Source organism: Dermochelys coriacea, chromosome 1, assembly GCF_009764565.3.
Source record: "Dermochelys coriacea isolate rDerCor1 chromosome 1, rDerCor1.pri.v4, whole genome shotgun sequence".
Lineage (NCBI taxonomy): Eukaryota > Metazoa > Chordata > Testudines > Dermochelyidae > Dermochelys > Dermochelys coriacea.
Window position 1 is genome coordinate 132,010,514 of NC_050068.2, and position 21,236 is coordinate 132,031,749.

Below are 21,236 nucleotides of genomic sequence, written 5' to 3' on the forward strand. Positions count from 1 at the left end.
TAGTAAGAGACTCAGTGAAATGCTTTTATTAATGTTTCCATTAACTTTGGAGAGGTTTCCTGGATTGTCGGTTTAGGTGCTCTCATTCTGTCACTCAGAGTTAATACAGCCGTATTGTACTAGCTGGTGTGTTTCCAACAGCTTTAGTTGCCTGCAAAATTTTCCATCTTTTTAATGTGATTTTTAATGTCTTCCTTTTTCTTTCCAGTTATCTTACCTATTTGCACTGAGAGTTTTAGAATTAATTCCATATTACGTTGTCTTATTTATAGATAACTTTTTTGGAATGGGAAGTGGTAAATATAAGACAACTTAACAATGAAAGGTATAATAATGAAGAAGTGTTGGTGTTTGGCTACTTGTAATATATTGATTCCTAGTCATGCTTTTTGTGAAAGTATACAATAAGATTCTACCCCTCAAAATAACCCATTATAATGCACTTAGTCTGTTTTATTCATATGGTGATTCACTTAATTAGAAGTCCATGGCTAAAAAAAACTTTTGCGAAACACATGTATGCACACCAATAAAAGATGCAAAACAAAAGCCTAAAGTTCTCCTCCACTCAGTTTGCCTCATATCCCAACTCAGTCCAGTCTGTTCCTCTCCTTGCTTGGCTGCTCAGGAAGATGAAAGTGATGATGGATATTGTAGCACAGAAAATGCCATCTGAAAATGACGTTCATGTGGCGAGGAGCTATCTAACGAAGATCTTGAGAAGTTCCATGAGGTACGGTATTGGTATTACAAAGTGCATCATTCCCATTCCTTCTCCTTGGCAGAATCTCTCATTCCTTTTGCCAAACCTAGAGAAAACCAGTGTGAAAGTCTTCTCCTCCCACTTCCATTTCCTCATACACCAAATGTTACCTGTGATGTGGTAGTTTTCTAGTCTTGTGTTTCACTTGTCATGTGTGTTTAAAAACGTCATTTTCTCATAATATGGAGACTTTAACTTCTTTGTTGCATTGATGGCAGAACTGAAGCACTAAAGGTATGGTGTCATGAATTTACCTAAAAGACGACTGAAGTTTACTTCTCCAATATCAACAGCACTGGAATAAACTGAGGAAATAAAAAACTCCTGGCTGCTGCTAAATAAAAAACTCCTCCTCCCTCCCTCAACTCCTCCCAGCGCGTCCTGCATGCTGGGGAACAGCTGTTCAGTGGCGTGCAGGAGGCACTGGGAGGAGGAGGGAGGAGCAGGGATGGAGTGTACTCAGGGGAGGGGGTGGAAAGAAGAGGGATGGGGTAGAGCAGGAGCAAGAAAAGGTGGGGTGGGGTCTTGGGGAAAGGGGTGGAGTGGGGCCGGGTCCTGAGACTGAGAAGGAGGCTTGGGGGTCCCTGAAAAATTTTAAATCAAAATGGAGGTCCTAGGGTTGCTAAAGTTTGAGAACTGCTGCTCTAGGAAAATGCCTGATCTGTCCTGAGGTGTGCTGCACAGGACTGAGGTTCTGCTCCTGTGCTGAAGAACTTGAGTCCCACTCCTGGAGCCTGTGTGCAATGACAGTGTGATAGCTCCACTTAACTTACTTTCTTCATGTTGCTTCTGAGACAAAGTGCAGTGCATCATGGAAAAAGAATAGACTAGAATGAATTTGCTTCTGTTCATTGCAGCAAATAAAATGCACCAAAAACATACACAAAAGCCTAGTGAAGTGCCTAGGATTTCTCATAATCTTAGAGGAGCCCCTGTTGCACTCTGTGGGCCCAGGACCTCTCAGTAAAACTACAGCTGCCTTGTGGAAATACTTTATGTACTGTACGTGGAGAATATGGGAAGGCAGTTAACCAGAACCTGGCACAACTTTCCGCGTTGCCTGTTGCTACAAATAGTCTCAAAAAAGGGATTTTTCTGTGCTGGGGGAGAGCGGCCGGGTTAAATATTTAGCTTAGTTTGTTTTAAAATCTAGTGACTATTTTATAATCCAGTTAAAAGAAAGAGGGTGAATAAGGGAAGGAAAAGATGTCTGTCTGTTAAAGGATTGGACTCAGGAGTTCTTGGTTCTGGATGCAGCTTTGTGACCCTGGATAGGTTACTTATGCTTGCTAGGGAACATTTTCCAAAGTCCCATTGACTTTCAATGAGGCTTAGGCTTCAAAGTTCCTAAGCCATTTTTGAAAAACGTATGTCGGCTTCTGAGATACCTAAAGTACTTTTGAAAATTGTATCCAATAATTTTTACCTACTTAAGACTTAATAATAATTTGCACTTCCATTCAAGGACTTTACTACTACTATTATCATTATTATTAATCATTACTTTTTTACATTATTATTATTACTAATCATAGTGTTGTTATTATTATTATTTATTATTAAATAATTGTCAAGCTATAGTGGGGTGAAAGCACTAACATTGAGACTTACTATTTGGATTGGTAAATAGGGGGTCTCTGGAATTATTTAGGTGAAAAGTTTTGGACTAAAGTTATGCATCTGAACCAATATTTAGGCACCTGCATGAATTATCTGACTTTCAGAGGGGCAGAACACCCACAGTTCCCATTGATTTCTATGGGAACTGCTGGTCTTCAGCATATTTGAAAGGTAGGTGATTTTACTTAGGTGCTAATTTTAGATACACAGCTGTAACCTTTAATTTATTTTGGATGCTCTGAACCATTTGAATGCTAGAGCAGAACTGGGTTGTGTTAGAAGTCAGGCCTCTGTCACCCTTACAACCTGGGATCGAATAAAAATATGTATGGCTTTGTCCTTCCTCAAGCTCCTAATCTCTCTCCTCCCCAGCCCTTCCCACATACACAGCTACACAACAAACTTTACAAAGTCTTATTCAAGAGTTGCCATGTTATAAAATGAGACATAAAGTTCACTGGTCCTTTGAATAGTGCAAGGTCAGAATAAATTCTAGGTACTTATTTACCTGTCTTAAAAATACAGCCACAAATCTTGCATAGAATTAATGTTTCATTGTCTGCGTATCAAGTGTTTTGAAGGCAAGCTGGCATCTTTTCAAAACTGGCTTGTAGAGCATTACATAGCACATTGTAATTTAAACTTATTTTGCATCTGTTTTGTCTGTCTCAAGTTAATTAGATTTGATGCCCAATGTTTTTCACTGCATGTCACCTTATTAGGAGATCTGTATTAAAAGTATGTGCTCTAACTCTTTCATTTCAGAAGAAATGATCTAGCCTGCAGGCCCCACTCCTGGCATGCAACCAAATTCACAGAGAATCAGCCTGAGGCAGCCACGTCACAGCTCTCCTCAAGCAATGTCTGCACTTCCTGGCACTCCCGGTATCATGCAAGGTGAGTTTCTGTTTAAGCTGCACATATCAAGCTCTGACTGTAAGAGAACAATAATGTGCCTCATATTGTTCATAATTTTAAACCGTGAAGATGGAATCTTTCGATTTCATTTATATCGTAATCTGTTTTAAAAATGTGAAGATAATATTGAGACAGCCCAATGTATCAACAAGTGGGTGAAGAGCTGCTAGTATTAATTTAGTTCAGAAATATATTTAATTATGTATGTATGTATGTATGTATGTATGTAAATAAAAGGCAGCTGAAAGGTATTTTTCTTCTGTGCATTTCTTTTCAACATCCACTTTTTAGTATCATAAATCTTTGTAAGGGCAGGTCAAAGGGTATATTAAATGCATTAATATCTTCAGTACAATGGAAAAATACCAGAGGTATTGTTAGAAAGCAGGATTCTTTGAAAAATAATATAAACTCTCTCTTAGGGGAGACAGAGCATTTTTGTTTCAGACATTAAGATATTGGCTGTTTCATTAGTGAAATTACTTCCCATAATCTGATCTCCACTACGGTACATGTTGAGTGTTTGTTTATAGCAAGAGAGAGGTCAATGACTGTCTCCTTCTATAGTTAAAATACTTACATTTGTTAGGTCTCATTCAACCCTGTAATGGAAATCCTGGCATCCTTGTTTTGATCTTGAAACTTTTCATTTTTTTAGTAGAGCATGATAGGATCTGATTACAGGATCTGATTACAGGCCCTTATTAGTTTCTTCCTTATAATAAATTAGCAACAAACCTCATGAAAATGTTGTTTACCTCTCAATTTAACTCCAATTTGGAGCATAGTTATTCTAGGAATTAGAGGAAATCACTCTGGGATACAAGTACAAATCTGTCTTGGGATTCTGTATTTTATTGCTGTAGATTCTCCATCATAGCTTCCCCCACCCCCACCCCCTACTTTAGGATTTCATTTTATGAAGCTGTAACTAATTAGATCTTTTAAAAAGTTCCCTGCTATTTTTTAAAAATAGTTTGCATTCAGCCCTTAAAGAATAATACAAATACTAATTTTTATTTAAAGAAAATCCCGCACATTTTGATCCTCCCCCCACATCTTCACATTGTAACATTTTATTGCGAGAGGGGCTTTTATACGTTCTATTTTTCTACCTTTTGACAATACTTCCTCTCAGCTTACCTGGTATTATACTGTGTATTTAAATAGCACATGGACAGTATTCCACTTACGTTGCTGAAGAGCACAGTAGACCACATGCAGCCAGACAAAAATCCAGACATTCTTACAGCTTTACTTCTGAATTATGATGTTAGCTATATAGCACTTTAGACTAGAAGTCATTACTACATATTTTGACAGAGATGTTACGTTGATACGCTGTCTGCTCATCTCTGTTGGCTACCTAGATGAAACTTAAAGTTCCATTTGTCAGAGCAGAGAATAATTCTTTACAGCCTGATCTGGAGGGATGCTGAGTACCTATAGTTCACAACTGAAGGCAATGGATTCAGATTAGACCGTGAATTGTAAATTAGGATTAAGCGGGATAGTGTCTCTTCTTCATTTTGATTAAGCCAAGTATGCTGTTATCACTGAACAAATAAAAACCCAATGTCCTGCCATACATTCCTTAACAATTAAAAAAGTTCTAATGTCCAAGGCACTTTCTGTGTGAAACATTGTATTTGCCTAATGTACTACTATCAAGATCTCTCTAATTTAATTCGTTAAATGTTTTGAACACTTAGAATATGAAAGTCACCATATAAAGCCATATGTTGGTGTGCCCTATTATTACAAATACTTTTTGCAAAGAAAAAAGCAATATAGTTTATATATTTGTGTGTTTTACGTAAGCTGTTTGCGTCCTCAGTCATCCTGGTTGTATAATTAAACACTGTGTCTTAATTTTATGCCTCTGACCATATTGAGTGAAATTAAAAAAGTTCAAAGGCAATTTTTCTTTTGCCATTGTAGCAACTGCTGTGTAGACCGCAGTGCTAGAAAGGGGTGTTCATTTTCATTTCACATTCTTGACAGAGAAAGGAATTCTGTCATATCTAAACTATACAAGAATGACCATTAAGCTGATATATAATTTCATTATTAGCTTCCACTGTGTGTGTGTGTGTGTGTGTGTGTTACTTTATATAGTAGTTATAGAGAAGTGGAACAATGCTGGAATTTCTACCAGTGTGCAGTGCTGTATCAGTCTTTGACTAGCATCATCTGATAAGTTTGATGCTCTGCCTCTCTAGCTATTGGAAGGAAAAAGAAGCCTTCTTTCTCTCCCCTTCCCTCATGCTGCTCAGCTTCTTCAAGAGCTGGGGTGGTCTTCTGCTCCTCATCCACAGCTTTATTGTTGTTGAAAAGTAGGGTGGATCTCCACTACTGAATACCTCCTCTGCTCTCCCGCTTTGTGAGGAGAGGCAGGGAAGACAGTGGTCTCTGCTACTTTATCCTGTTCTCCATTTCTTAGGTCATCCTACTCTGTATATAACTTAAGTGCCTGCCTTTGCTGCTGCTCTTAGCTTTCCTAAGCATTTCTACAAATTTGGCATGGTTTTTGACAGTTTCTCTGCTGCTCATGGGATTCTGAGGAGCACTGCTGAATTTGGCTGGAGTCTGGTTAATTTCACTCTGCTATATAGGTGTGAGGGTATAATTGCTCTCCCCTCTGAACTGCTGTAGTGCCTTTCATCCAAGAATCTCAACGTGCTTGATAAGCTTCATAATACATAGAATCATAGAAATGTAATGCTTGAAGGGACCTTGAAAGGTCATCAAGTCCAGCCCTAGGTCATCCTTGACCGGTGTTGTGCAACCTGTTCTTAAAAACCTCCAATGATGGGGATTCCACAACCTTGCTTAGAAGCTTATTACAGAGTTTAACTATCCTTATAGTTGGGAAGGCTTTTCCCAATACCTAAGCTAAATCTCCCTTACCCATTACTTCTTATCCTAACTTCAGTGGACATGGAGAACAATTGATCACTGTCCTCTTTACAACAGCCCTTAACATATATGAAGACTGTTATCAGGTTCCCCCTCAATCTTCTTTCCTCACAACTAAACATGCCCAGTTTTTTAATCCTTTCCTTATAGGTCTGGTTTTCTAAAATTTTTGTCATTTCTGTTGCTCTCCTCTGGAATCTCTCCAATTTGTTCACATCTTTCCTAAAGTGTGGCACCGAGAATTTAACACAGTACTTCAGCTGACACCTCACCAGTGCTGAGTCAAGCAGGACAGCTACCTCCTGTCTCAGACATATGACATTTCTGTTAATACACCCCAGAGTGATATTAGCTTTTTTCGTACCTGAATCACATTGTTGACTCATATTCAGTTTATGATCTGTTGTAACCCCCAGATCCTTTTGAACAGTTTTACTGCCTAGCCAGTTATTCCCTGTTTTTAGCTTTACATTTGGTTTTTCCTTCCTAAGAATAATACTTTGTGCTTGTCTTTATTGAATTTCATCTTGTTGATTTCAGACCAATTTTCTACCACAGTTGCTATTATTTAATATTTTATTACAATAGCATCCAACCAGGATTGGGGCTCCACTGTGCTGGGTCTTATACATACATATATGTAGTTCCTTACAATCTCAAAAAAAGTGATCAAGTGTGGGAGAGATGGATACAATCAAATATATACAGTTTGTTTATATAATTTAAAAATTGCTATTTAAAAAGTTAGCATAGCTTAACTGTCAGTTATCCTTACCTGATTCTCAAAACAGCCATCCTAGATTGGCTTATTTCTTCTCAACATTGTGGCAGAAGGTTGTGTTGGGATGCAGTTTAAAAGAGGACAGGGTAATGGCCTTACTGATTAATTCAGAAGGGGTGACCCATGTGGAAGAATGCACAAAGATTGGCCCAACTGTGTTGATGATGCCAGCCTCTTTGGCTGAGTGGTAGAGGCGTGGGAAGCAGTGTGATAAATGGTGAATGGGAAAGGTAGGGATGGGCAAAGTTGTAAAGGGCCTTGAATGCCAGGGAAAAAGCTTGAATTTAGTGTGGGGAAGCAGGGAGAGCTAATATCAGGGGTCAAAGAGGGAGTGATATGGTTAGAGCAGTGGACAAGGATGATGGCCTTAATAGGTGTGTTTTGTATGGACCAGAGGTGGGTGTCGGGGAGCCAGAGAAGAGGCGATAACAGTAGCCAGGCTAGCTATGGGCAAAAAGCAATGTTATAAAGGAAGAAGCAGCAAAATTTGGGGGCAGTCTAAATGAGCAAGAGAGAGGGGGCAATGCTGAAGGCCTGAGTGACTGGGAGGATGATGGTTGTGTTACTAGTGACAGGGAGTGGGGAGAATTTCTGAGGAAGGAAAGGCCAGGAGTTGAGTGTTGGCCATGTTAAGCAGAAGTTGATACCAGAGCTCCTGGGACGAGATGTTGGAGAGCTGTGCTGACTTGCAGGATGGGATGGAGGGAGTGAAGTGATGTGTTAGATTTGTAAGTTATTAGCTACCATCACCTGCTGAAACTTTAATGGTGAAAGGGAGAGAGCACACACAGGGTGAGAGCCGTAATAGAGGGATTTGTGGCAGTGGTTGCAAGCAGCACATTGTGGTTTAGAAGTGAAAGGTGGGGCAGTGTTTGGAGAAGCAGGTGGGATTAAGGGTGTGGTTTTGTAAAGGAAACGGGCAAGGGTAAGAAAGAGGGAGAAGGAGAGGGCAAGGGTTTAGTAGGGAGAGAATAGGATTGGTGGTAGTATTGGAGATAGAAAGTAAATTGGAAACTTTGGGATTTGGTATCAGGAGATGGGGATGAAGGGAGGGAGATCAGACTTTTCTTTGAATGTCAATATGATCTTACACAAGGAGAAGGGGTGATTCCAGGAGTCACTTCATTATTCCTGTTGTGCAGAAAGATAAACTTGAGATGCAGCTGCTGAAGTTCAGGCACTATGTTAATGGTGGAGGAAGGATGAAGCCTTGATTCCGCCTGCTCAAACCACTAGAAGAGGTGTGCTCATGTCTCTCTCTGATAATTGCTGTGTGGATGGATAGTACCAGACCCACATTTAAAATTAGCTTCATCGTTGTAGTTATATTGACTTACTGCTGATAATATTGTATGTTCTTCTGTTATAGCTCCTCCTCTCATGACCTGTCAAACTCATGGGATCAGTCAAATCTGCATCACACGTCTGAGCGATTCAGTTCCCTGGGAAGTATGGACAGCTGGGACCACACTCTCCAAACATCCCAGTATGGAAAGCTTTCCTCTGCAAAGTCCAACAATAGCATTGATCATGTAGGGAATCAAAGCAAGCGGGATTCTGCCTATGGCTCTTTCTCCACTAGTTCGAGTACCCCTGATCACACTCTGTCCAATGTGGATGCTGCTTCAACGGAGAACATGCTGTATAAAGTAGGCCACTGGGACGCTGCAAAGCACGGAAACAGCAAGACTGGCCAGTTAGTGAATGATAACAGTGGACTGGAGGACAAACCTGGATACTTGCCACTTCCCATTCAATATGAGACTAGCAAGAGTCCTAGATTGGAGGAACAGCCTGATTCCAAGCTCTCTGGCTCTGGAAGATCAAGTTTTGGACCTATCTGGCACGTTCCTGATAAAAAATCATCCTCCCCACCACCACCACCTCCACCTCTCCGAAGTGACAGCTTTGCTATTACCAAAGGCCACGAGAAGGCCCATGGTTCAGTGTACTCAGAGGGTGCCAGCACCCAGCACTTTACAGTTCTGAATCAAACTCAGCATAGGAGGGACTGGAGCTCAGAAACTGCAGAACAACCAAGAAGACCTGTTAGGGCTAATGACAGGAGCACAGATGGAAAGAGGATCAATAATTCCAATTATAAATCTGATATTAGTCTGGACTACAATTTGTCCTCTGCTGGTGATGGGTTCAATAATAATTCAGGAAATGCTAACAGACTGCAGTCCTCTTTGTCCAGCACTGACGTTCGGTTTGCACAGCCTGCTTACGGTTACCACCACCAGCGCCAGTACAGTGATGAAAGCACTTTCTTTCACCATGCAAGAGCTTCGACTTCGCCTAAAGAGCTGCGACATATTTCCTCTTACAGTGGCAATAAAGAGCTACCAGCCAACCACTTTCATTGCTATAGTCCAAACCAAGCCAGAATGCTCAAAGCTTCTGCTAATAACAGTGCTGCTGAACAGAAAGTAGACAACACTGTACAGAGTCGTTATTATTGTGTCACAGCAAAACAGCCTGCCCAGGGAAGCTCACGGCCACTACAGCTCAAGGATGAATGTTGGAAACCTGGAATAGGAGCTGATGTTTCCCCTGGACCACATGAAAATCCTGCCGCAGTCACGATGGTCCAAAAACCAAAATACTATTTACCGCAACAACCTGTCGAGCCTTTCCTAGAAGAGCGCGAGAAGAGTGGTCACTATGTAATGGACAGTGGAGGGGAAGTTAAGTCTACTGTAGTGGAAGATCCTAAAAAAACAAGTTTCACTGAAAAACCTGGCCAAAAGAAAAACTTTGATGGCAGTTTCGAGGAAAATGACAATAGCTACAATCAGCAGGAGTGTACAAAGAGCTGTGTCCCTATCACTGAACACAGAGCTGCCCAGAAAGATATCAGGTGGCGACCAGAAGAGAGTAGTAAGATTTCTGCTCAGAAGACCCCAATTTTGCACTCTTTAGCTCAGGAAGGGAAAAAACAGTCTGACAACTGCCTGGAAACTGGAATGGATAGACAGCTCCAGTTTGATACTCATATGACTAAGCAGGCACGCAGAAGTGATCGCTTTGCAACAACCCTGAGAAACGAGATCCAAATGAGGCGAGCAAAGCTGCAGAAAAGCAAAAGCATTGCTACCTTAATGGGGTCAAGCGAAACAGAAGAGGACACTGAAAACTGGAAACCAGATTCAGTGGAGAACTTAAACACATCTTCAGAGAGCTCTTTTAACAGCTCCTACACGGATCACTTGAAGGAGGCCCAGGCCAGGGTTCTGCGGGCTACTTCCTTCAAACGGCGGGACTTGGAACCTAGCCCTGCTGATTATCTCCCCAGGTCACCAGAACGGAAGACAAATAATTGCAACTCTTCCTTGTTGGCTTGGGTTTCTGAAGATGTGTCAGGTTTTCTTGAGGCTATGCAGGCTAAACCAAACTCATCAGAGAGTGGCACTCATCATATTTCCCGCATTGGAGCTAGGAAGAGGTTCACAGCAGAACAAAAACTGAAGTCTTACTCTGAACCAGAGAAGATGAATGAAGTAGGGGTGTCAAAAGATGACTGCCATTCCCACCGCCGTCCAAATACATCTGAAGAAGCCCTGGGCTCTTTTGCAGATAAGTGGAAGTTCTTTGAAGAAACGAGTAAGCCCACATATCGTAAATCTTCACAGAAACAAACTCCTTACAGTCTGCCTGAAAGGCCTGATAAAAAAGCTCATGGACACGAGGGTGAGGAGTCGTGGTATGATAGAAGGGCTCGGGCAGCCTCTTTTGGAATTGAAAATACACAACCTGAAAAAGATAATGTCTATTACCTTGCTCACAAATCTGCAGACAAAGTGGTGAAAACTGAACAGCCTCAGAGGCTGGGAACGTTTGCAGAATATCAAGCATCCTGGAAAGAGCAGAGGACACCTCTAGAGCCAAGGAGTTCAGGAAAGTACCATTCAGCTGATAACATCCTTGATGCAAGCCATGAGCAGCATGAGAAACCCCAATACACGCATGAGAGATCCAGATCGTCTCCTTCTACTGATTTCTACAAACAGGTATGGGGCTTTCGTAATCTCCTCTTACCTTAGAATGTGACAGAGGGGAAAGAAAAAGAAATGGTGTGTGTAAGTGTTCAAGTATGGTCAAAGAACACAAGCAAAGTATTGTCATTGTATTATTACAGGTAGCTCACACAAGGCTTTACGTGAGTGTAGCATTAGTAGTTCAGCATGGAACAAAGTACATTGAGCTAAACAGTTCAGTCACTTTTGTATTGTCACTGGCATGATTGAAGAGAAAATAAATTGGTTAGTTTGATTGTGATGTTAGAATATATAGGCGGGACGGATTCGATTTTTATCAGTAAATATATGTAAATGTCAATTTCACCAGATACATGCAAACCAACAAAAAGGATATTTCCATCAATGACTGTGGAAATTTAATAGGCAAAGTAAGAAAAATGCTGCTTGAGAACTTTGATTTAAAGTTATTTGTTTTGTATATTTTGACATTTGATGACAATTTGTGTTTTAATGGTTTAAAAACCTTTCGCTTTTTGAATCTCAACATCTAGTATCATTAAATAATTATTATTTGATCCCGATTATTGCTTGACACCCCCATAATTTCCTTCAACTATTAAAATTTAAATAGATAAAAATAGAAAAAAAAGATTAAAAATAAACATCAATATTATCTATCAAAAGTATTTAAAGAATTGAATTCTGCCAAGCCTAACTATATCTCATACTTTACAATGGGATGAGGGGAGGATGATGGCAATAAACCCTCACCCAACATGACACAGTTGCTCTGCTTCCCTAGCCCCCTTCCCCAGTTCAGATGTCTTCTGGCCCCTTAGAACTTTAAGATGGAAAAAGCACTGCAAGGAGGAACAGTATGCAATCACCCCTTAGGAAAGTGACTTCATTGGTGCGCTACTAGTTCTCCTCTTTCTTTTAAACTCTCTTGGTCCAATATAACCAGATACTGAAGCACTCGCTGTCTCACCTTAATGGTTTTGTTTGAAAATCCAAGGATGTAATAAACGTTAATAATAAATACGACTTAAAGAAAAAATAGGTGGCCCTTCTGTTTTGCATGAGTGATTAAAAGAAATCTGATCCTCAGAGAGATGCCAAAAGTCTGCTCAGCTCACAAGCAAAGAGCAAGTTAATTTTTAACTTTGCAGTGTGAGTGAGGAGAAAGTTGGCATGTGAGAGAAATTCTTAGAGTGACCCTTGTAATATTGTTGTTTTAATGGCATATTAAAGTTGCCATAAGATTACCTCATGTGTAAGGGATCCTAGTCAGGGGGAGGGTACTGTCAATATGAGCTGAACTGCCTCCTCTGCAAATACAAAATATTGGGCTCGAGTTAAAAACAAAACAGGGTATCACATATTTATAACATTCCTCCCCCTTTTCCCTTCCTCTCTCATTTCCTGCGCTTCAACTCCCTTTGTCCCATTTTAAAAAAAATCCAGGAGTCAAAATTTAAACAGTAGTTTCATACAAGATAAGAGATCCCTTAGGAAAAAACTCACCTGATCTATAGTTTGGTTTTAATTTAAACAAAAGTCTTCACTAGGACTTTTGGAGTGACAGGGGGAGGAGTTACTTGTATAAATAATCTTCTGGGCTGTCTCTTACAAGTGACTGTTTGTTTGTTTCTCAAAAGCAGAAATTTTATTCTGAAGAGGCAGGAATTGCTGAATTATTCCTCTTTTATTGCCCATCCAGCAATAAAAATCATCCTGTAATATATACCATACATGCATTGATTTTGTTAGTATCAAGTTCAGTAGAGGCTACTTGGAATGGCACAAAACAAAATAAACCTAATGCCCCACCCCCAGCCCCACCAACAAAAAAAAAAACCTCAAAACCCACTGTTTAATCACTTGGACAATACAGTGCTGGGTGCATTGTAGATGTATATAACAAAATCTATAAGATTTTTAAAAAAATAAAGGTATTTTACATACTTCACATGTATAATTTAGTTGGTTTGAGTACCCAGTGCAACTGTATTTCCCATGAGTTCAGAGTTTCTAATACAGTGTTAGACTTTGGGTGCAGTTGTTTGAAGATGCTGAGGTAATAAAATTCTGGAAGGTCAATGTTAAGTGTTTTGTTGAGAAACAGAAACACACAGAAAGAAGTTTGGAAGTCCTCAAATGCTTGCCTGTATTAAAATGCTAACAAGGCTATGCTAAGTTTTTTTTACAATACTTTTGTTTTGCAAATAGGAGTTGCTAAGGTTTATAAATATTATATTTAAGTGTTTCCTTCTAGACCAGTGAGATAAATTAGTAACATGAGCACAGCGAGGTTCGTAGTGCCACAGAAGATGTCACGTGGCATACCATACAACTCTTGAAGCCAAACCACCATAAGACATGTTACATTATTGACTTTATGTATGTTCAAGCAGAGCGAACCCACAAATAAGAGGTTCCATAATAATATATTTTCAGGAGACTGAAACTTGATGACTTGGTGTCTTACTATGTTATAAACCCTTTGCAGGAAGTCACAGTTGAAGTAAGGAGGCAAACCGAGGATTCAGGGGAAGATAGGGAAAGTATTTCCTCCAAAACTAATGCTGATGAGCAAAATTGCACTCTAAGGTGGGTATGCTTTTTTTCTGTCTCTAAGGCTGAAAGTTTTAAATGAGGACTATGATATGCGAATGAGCTGGTCTTTTGCTACCCAAAATAGAAGTTGAGGTAAACTCATGTTGAACATTGTACTATGTCTTTCCCCCCCCCCCCCCATGTATGATATGTTCTTGGAGCTAAGATTTCTAACTGTGGAATAGACCTTTTAAAGAAATTACGTACTGTCCAATTTATTGTATTTTCTTCAGTCCCAGTAGAGTCTTCTTATGAGGATGTAGAAAGAGATCCAATCATAATATTGATCAATTAAATGCTTTTAAAGAAAAGGAAGTGTTTGATTTTCCTAAAGGAGTGTGTCAGGGATACACCTGGCAACTACTGTAGATTGCTGAAATATAGTAATATAGTAAGTCAGTTTTCTGTAAAGATAAAATGACTGAATGGAAAACCGATAAAGGGCTCTCGAATGTGATTTGCCACTCACCACTTTTAATTGTTAAGTGAATTAATAGGAGAAAAACGGTACGGTTCTTCCAAGCTGCTTTCCATCTATCTTAAATAATCTGTTTTGACACAGTGTAATTAAAACCTTTGAATGCCTAGCACAGTTGGGACCTGATCCTGATTTGGGGCCTCTGGGTGCTATTGTGATAAATAATTGAAACTACAGCTGCTAAATTGCACTTAGCAACCAAATTTCAGACAAGAACATACTGTGTCTAAAATAATTTAGTCAACAACAGCTTTTGTATCCTGTTTTTTAACTGTAAATTAAGAACAAAAGCATATATAGGAGGTTTTTTTTAAAAAAAAAAAATCTCTACTGATTTTCCTCATTGTAAGTACTTAAAATCTTTAAGTGGTAGAATGTCTCAATGAGAGATAATTTCTTAATATAGGAAATGCATATACAATATGAGTATAGCTATGCATCTCCCATATGATCAGCAACTGATTTGTACTATGTATATGTGTTCATTATTTTCCACCTTATAAACTTTATATTATGAAGATTGATGGTTCTACTGGTTTAAGTGATCTGCTGTGTTTTGATTCTGTGTAGTTCTTTGTATTTACTATGCAGTAGCTTTTAAAATGGAGCGTGTGTGTGTGTGTGTGTGTGTGTGTGTGAGAGAGAGAGAGAGAGAGAGAGAGAGAGAGCATGAGCCTGGATTAGAGATGACTGTGTAGGCAGATAGCATCTCTGTATAACTAAGATGTTTTCCATCTAGCATTGTGGAACTCTAGTAACAAAATTATTTGAATAATTATTATCTGAATAATACACCTACGCCAGCATTTTAACAGTGTCCGTGTAACACTATCCTCGTTTTATAACATAGAATCCATGTAAATCACATGACTGGGCACCAGCTGTAATAACTTCTTTGTTTTAAAGCAGTACACTGTTTTCGCATGCTGTTGCAACTCTATTATTTTACCATTGCACCACATTGTAGGAAAAGGTTTAAGAAAGTGGTCTCTTTCATGGTCTTTCCCTCAGCTCTTTGTCTGATGTCAAGGCCATTTAAACTATGTAGAGGGCATATATGTCTTTTGTAGACTGTTTAATTTTCATGCCATGAATGATAATGAATGGTTATTATGCGAAAACTATAAAAAAAAATGAAAATTTCACTACTATAGTGAAAGGCCTAAGTGATAAGGGAACTTGTCTCATTTGTCGTGATCTCAATTAAACCTATGGTCTGTGGAGTTGCTCTAAAGAAATTTGATTTAATACTTTTTCCAAAACTAGCAATTTGTAAATAATAATTTGTTTAATCTGGCTAATCTGTACTTAGTTTTAGAACATTAACCAAGTAGCCCATGGAGAAAATATTTGCGTGCTGGCGTGTTTAATCATTTTTTTGCTACTTATATAAAATTACACTACTTATGAGCCTGATCCTGCATCATCCACACCAAATGGGGATCTTTGCCATTGGCTTCATAGCTGCAGAATCAAACCCTAAATCTTTAAATGACTTAAACCTGTGATGACCTGAGTTTTTTGCCAAAAAGTAATTTCATGAGATCAATGTATGGGGCTGAAATATTCTGTAGGTTGCAGATATTTTGTAACAGAAAAATTATAGCCAGCTATTTGAGACTCCCTTGATTATTTAGTGAGTAATAAGTGATTTGCTGTTTAAAATAAATGTGTGTATATTTTGTGCTTATTACAGATACTGTGTATATTGTCATGAATCTTGAATTATTTGTGAATCTAATCTCTTGTAGTGAATCTTATATGAAAAGTAATGAAGTATTATAATAACAGATTATACATTTTCCTCCCATAATCTTTAAAGTGAAATTACAGGGCTTGGATAGCTGACTAAGTCAGTCAGTTTGCTTGTTTTTCCTTTGTCCGCTTTATTATGTATTGTGCATTTTAAGCTCAGAATGCTGTTTGCATGAAGATGTTTATAATTCACCAAGAAATTTTCAACCACTTTATAGATTTGGCTTCATTTTTTATTTGGACTATAATGAATTGATGTACTTAGTTAAGTTGCTTAGTACCATCTCTGGAAAAACTAGAAAGTGTCTGAATTCTAGTATTTGGTGCTCAGTTTTATGTTTATGGAACAGCGAGCAATGGAGCACTTCTAGATATAGTTACAACTGCTCATTTAAGTAGAACTACTGCTATGAATTGCAAACATTCAAACTCCCACTCCCACACACATTGGGTACAATTCCAAGAATTGTCAGAATTCCAAAACCAGTTCTGAACTTCTAGGACTGAAACATATTTGAAATGAAACTAGTAGGGTTGCCACTTTCTAATAGTTGGTAACCGAACCTCAAGGCCCTACCCTCTGCCTTCCCCCTAAAGTCCCGCCCACACTTTGCCTTTTCCCTCAAGGCCCGACCGACCCCCCACTCTGCCTCTTCCCCCCCAAGGCCCCGCCCCCATCTTGCTTCTCTTCCCTCTTCCCCCCGTTACTTGGATCGTCTCAAGTAGGTAGGAGACAGCCCCAGCTGAGCAGGGTCCGGTATGGATTAATGATCCAGCATCTTCCCACAGTAACTGGAATTCTGGTTTGGGTGCCATTTAGGGTTGCAAGGTCCTCTTTTTTGACTGGACTTTGCAGTATAAAACCAACTGTCCAGGTAAAACTTTCACGGGTTGCAACTCTAGATACTATTGACATGCAAAGCAAAGATAATGCAATGTGTGCATATTTATTTAAGGATATTGGTTTCCTATATAAAATTATCATTGAAATGACTTACCAAATTCAGCAAGCAATAGATAATGGTAATGTGTGTGTTTCATAGCTGTCTGTGTACCTAATGTACAGTCTTATTTTTTTCAGAACTGGCCTCCCTCTTCTTTGTTCGCAGTCTGATGTGAGCAAATACTTGCTACACTTTTAACATCCCCTTAGAGGTTATTGTACGTTTTAAACAGGCCTAGCCCTTGATATTCAAGGGGTGTTACTTGTACCTAAGGAGTCCTGACATAAAAAGGTTGTCTTTTAAAAATTGGACCTAGAGAGAGTGAGTGTGTTCGTGTGTGTGTGTGTGTGTGCCCTCAGCACAAGTCAGCCTGCATCAAAAGAAAAGCATACATGTAATAGTTTATTCTCTAATTGATACAATTCTACCACCTACCAGTGAGAGGGCCATGGTCCTAGATTTTTGTTTAAATTCTGAGAACATTTTGCATGTATCTGCCCCTCAATTTGTTATTACATTGTCTACAAAAAAATACATATTACAAAACTTGAGGCAGTGTTAGATCAAGGTTACAGCTTTTTGTTGTTGGTTGCTTTTTGACATTTGAGAGGTGTTAATATAGTATCGGCACTTTAGGCCTGACCCAGCTCCAGTTAAAGTATATGGACATTGTAGGGGTTTGTTCTCTCTTCTGAATTATCTGGTATAAGCCACCATTGAAGAGGGGATACCAAACTAGCTGGTCTATTTGTTTGTTCTGGTATGGCAGTTCATGTGTTCCAAATACACTAAATAAAGAGGAGATTCAGCTATCCACTCTTACTATGCTACCATGCTGTGAGCTATCCCATAGAACAGGGCTCGCCAAATTGTGGCTCTTGTACCATTAAAGTGCAACTCACGGAGCCCCCCCCAAGTCCTCCCCCATTTTCCAGCTACCGGACTGGGGCAGGGAGGGGGCTCAGGACCTCTGCCTTGCAACAGACTGGTGCAGTAGGGGCTTCAGCCCAGTCGGGAGAGGGGTTCTCAGAGCTTCAGCAGGAACAGGGTTGAAGCCTGGAGCCCCATCAGGCGCCTCCCGTAGGGCTGAAGCCCTGAGCTCTGACCCCCGGCAGGTGTGCCCCGGCTCTCAAACTTCTGAAGATTGTTGTATGCAGCTCGGAGGGCCGCCCCTCCGCAGGGGGGCCACCCCTGCCACAGAATATTTCGGACTTTCATTATGTGGGCCCTTAGCAACATGTATTGTGGTTTATATCTGCCTGCAGTGTGATGGGGAGGAAGGAAGAGATTACTATATGCCAGTAAATTTGAGTTATAAGAAACTCTTAAACGGTCATCTATCTCAGATGTTGACTGTGAGACAACCAGACCTCTTATAGCCTATTAACCAATTAAACTGCATTATGCAAACTAAGTAAGGATTGAGTGAGTTGAGCCTGATGTCAAAATCTCCTAATGATGGGCATTGTGTACTTGAATTGAAACTGAAAGTTTTGAGCTATAAAAGTCAACAATAAATTCAGATTTTTTTCCTGTTTCTTTAAGAAACAGAATCTTATATAAATAAACATGCAAAATAGCTCTCTTATTTAATCTGTCTGCTATTTCTAAATTGCCCATCACTGAGGTATCAGAATGCTCGGGTAAGGGTATCAAATGGCTAGTGCAGGGATATTTGGAATGTGATTTTATTAAGAGCATTTTCCTTTTAAAAATATTGTGATAGTCTTTACATATATAAAACATAACCCAGAGAAACTGTGTGGAAGGATATAATGCATTCTTTTAGCCACACTATAGGCAACTCACGCTTCACTTTTGTGATAGCCATGATATCATCAGGTCATAGGAGTTTGGGGGGTGAAGGAGGTTTAGATCATGTGTGTGTGTGGGGTGTGTGTGTGTGTGTGTGTGTGTCATTTAGTTCTTTCTATGCACAATCATCTCTATAAGTATGTGTGTATACACACTTTTTTCCAGGCTGAAGATACTTTTAATGAAGATACTTATTATTATATGCCTAATTAATTTATGTAGTCATTTAAATGTGATTGAGAAGATAAGCCATGTGATTGATTTAATTAATTAGTTTATATCTAACTATTTAAAACTTATCATTGTTGCTAAAATCAGGACATAATTTTCTTGATTGAAATACAAAATGAGACATTAAAAGCCTTTTTACCAAAAGCAAAACACAATTAAGCTTTGAAGGCTGTGAACTTTTCTCCTTGAAGTCAGACATTTTTGGTGATGTAACATATAATACAAACCAAGCCTTCAGTCATCAAGGTTAAAGTTGACAGAGCTTGTATGAACTTGTCAGTCATATAGAAGCAGGCAAAAACAAGCCAGCTGTTGTGAGGCATGGCTTTGAATATGCTCTGTATTACAGTAAATTAGATACAGAGGTTGAGACAGAATCAGTTCTATATGTCTTTGAAACAGGCTGGGGTATTTGCAAGGATGCAAAAGCTCATGAATGCAGTGAATAGAGGCAAACGTCTATAAATCCTGGTAAGGTTTCCCTGTATTTAGTTTTAAAGTGCTAGAATAATAAATGTGTGCATGAACTTCAGTTATCGTCTGTTGGTTCTTAACTGATCTTTGAAGTAGTCATTCATACAGTATTTCTTTTGTTCTCCAAGTCTTTAACCACAAGCTGTGTTTGCCCATCCCTGTCTGCAGTAGCTACAGCTACAAATTACGAGTGAGGCAGTGCATGATATAGAATTGTCTTTTTTTTTGTCTTTTTTTTTTAAGTGTGTATGTTTGTTCTAGTCCCTGAGGTTTAGGGGGGAAAATTCCAGCTAGATGCTCTGTGTGTGTGTGTGTGTGTGTGTGTGTGTGTGTGTGTGTGTGTGTGCTTGTGCATGGGCTGTTTTTAGCAGCTTTTGTTTTCACAATTGGCATAATGCACACTTGAATTAGAAGGCAGTGCCTTTCAAAAATGTTTATTTTCTGGGCTGAAGTCTGGAGTGCTGTTATCCTCACTAGGTGACTTCCAGCCTCAGTGTTCTTCACTGCTGTATTTTGTAAGATAGGTTTTTATATTTCTGGTTTCTTGGCGAAATTGTTAATGTGAGCACAGGTTCAGATGAAGACCCTTTCCAAATCAGCAGGTATGAGCTTGGAACTTGGAATTGGATGTTGACTACTGGAAGAAAGCGGTGAGTGAACAGCCAGCTCTGAGTGAAAATATGATAATGAAACATGGGTGTGTATGCTAATTGATGAAAACAGGTATCTGTGAATCCTTTAGAGATGAGCTCCAAGAGGTTCACTTCAGTCCTTGTTAGAGAAGCTCAGGTGAACTAATTATAATTAACTATGTTGCCTTTTTCTGTCTAATCTATTCTGATACTGAGTGCTGCCTAGCTGCTAATATTTAAAAAATGGGCACATTTCAACTTACTATGCCTTGATTTTTAGATCTGGAAAAAAAATTCCAGGTAACTTTTATTAAAAAGGACAGATTCCAAGTGATTTTGTATCCAGCCTTTTTTCCGTGAATGAGATTTCCTTGCTGGCAGTGTTAAGTAATGTTTCTTGTTCCTGCAATGGTTGCCATTTATATAACACAATGGGTGTTTTTACATTGTTAGGATTTTCTGCTGAAATTCAGTTCAGTGATTCAGTACAGTACATATTAACTAGCTTACTCCTGTGGGAGGTAGTCATTTTGAATCCATGCATGCTGCTGACTGCATATGAAGAAAGATGTGAAATTGAAAAAGCAAGCAAAAGATTGGCCATAAACATTTATTTTATTATTGATTTAATGTGCATAATAGTAGGAAGGAGGGAAGGATTTTTTTTTCCTAATAAAGGAAAGGAGACTAGTGTCTCTCCCACTCCCTCGGTATTACTAGAAATGTAATTATAATCAAATTTGATTTTACTTTAAAAATATGCTTTGTTCTGTTTACCGTTGACCATGATTGACTGGCCTATATTCTTATCTGCCAACATATGTTCAATTGCTTCTTGCAGAATGAGATTGGATCTGTTGGAAAGAAATCTATGCTCTTATTTTTGTGTGCAGAGAGGTGACATTTGTTAAAATAAAAATATATGGGGTCAGAAACAATTTTCATTCACTTTGGTATGTAAGTGGGGCACAGATTAGAGATTCTAATGAAGCAGGCTGACTAGAAATAATCATTCCCATATATCATACTGATAAACAGTCATGATTATGTAAGGGTTGTGAAGCTGGAGTGACATTTTTCTGTCGCATGAAATACAGAATTGCTGTGGGATCCATTTTGATTGACTGCACAGATAACATTATCATTATCTTATTGGCTCTTTAGTAATACACTAATTAATGAACATTTGGCTTGGCTATGGAAAACACAAGATACCTTAGATGGCATACGGGTTATAGTGAAAAACAACATGCTGCTCTTGTATTTCTGGTAGTATCCTGGTTATTTTGTGTGTCCCCCTATTCTGT

The 21,236-nt window shown here is 39.1% G+C and overlaps 1 protein-coding gene across 10 annotated transcripts in view; it reads left to right on the forward strand.

Moving 5' to 3' along the window:
• SHROOM2 (shroom family member 2) overlaps positions 1 to 21,236 on the forward strand; it is a 182,669-nt gene that overhangs the window by 115,074 nt on the left and 46,359 nt on the right. For 3 of the 10 annotated variants that reach the window (XM_038386791.2, XM_038386794.2, XM_043501120.1), the window contains exon 1: positions 19,093 to 19,294. Coding sequence is in view for 6 of the 10 variants with exons in the window: in XM_038386783.2 (XP_038242711.1) it covers positions 629 to 733; positions 3,149 to 3,280; positions 8,371 to 11,014; positions 13,494 to 13,594 (2,982 nt within the window). In the remaining 4 variants the exon portion in view is untranslated. Of the gene's footprint in view, positions 1 to 628; positions 734 to 3,148; positions 3,281 to 8,370; positions 11,015 to 13,493; positions 13,595 to 19,092; positions 19,295 to 19,372; positions 19,948 to 21,236 lie in introns of those variants that run through there. The other 7 variants (XM_038386795.2, XM_038386789.2, XM_038386790.2 and 4 more) reach the window with 3 other exon arrangements.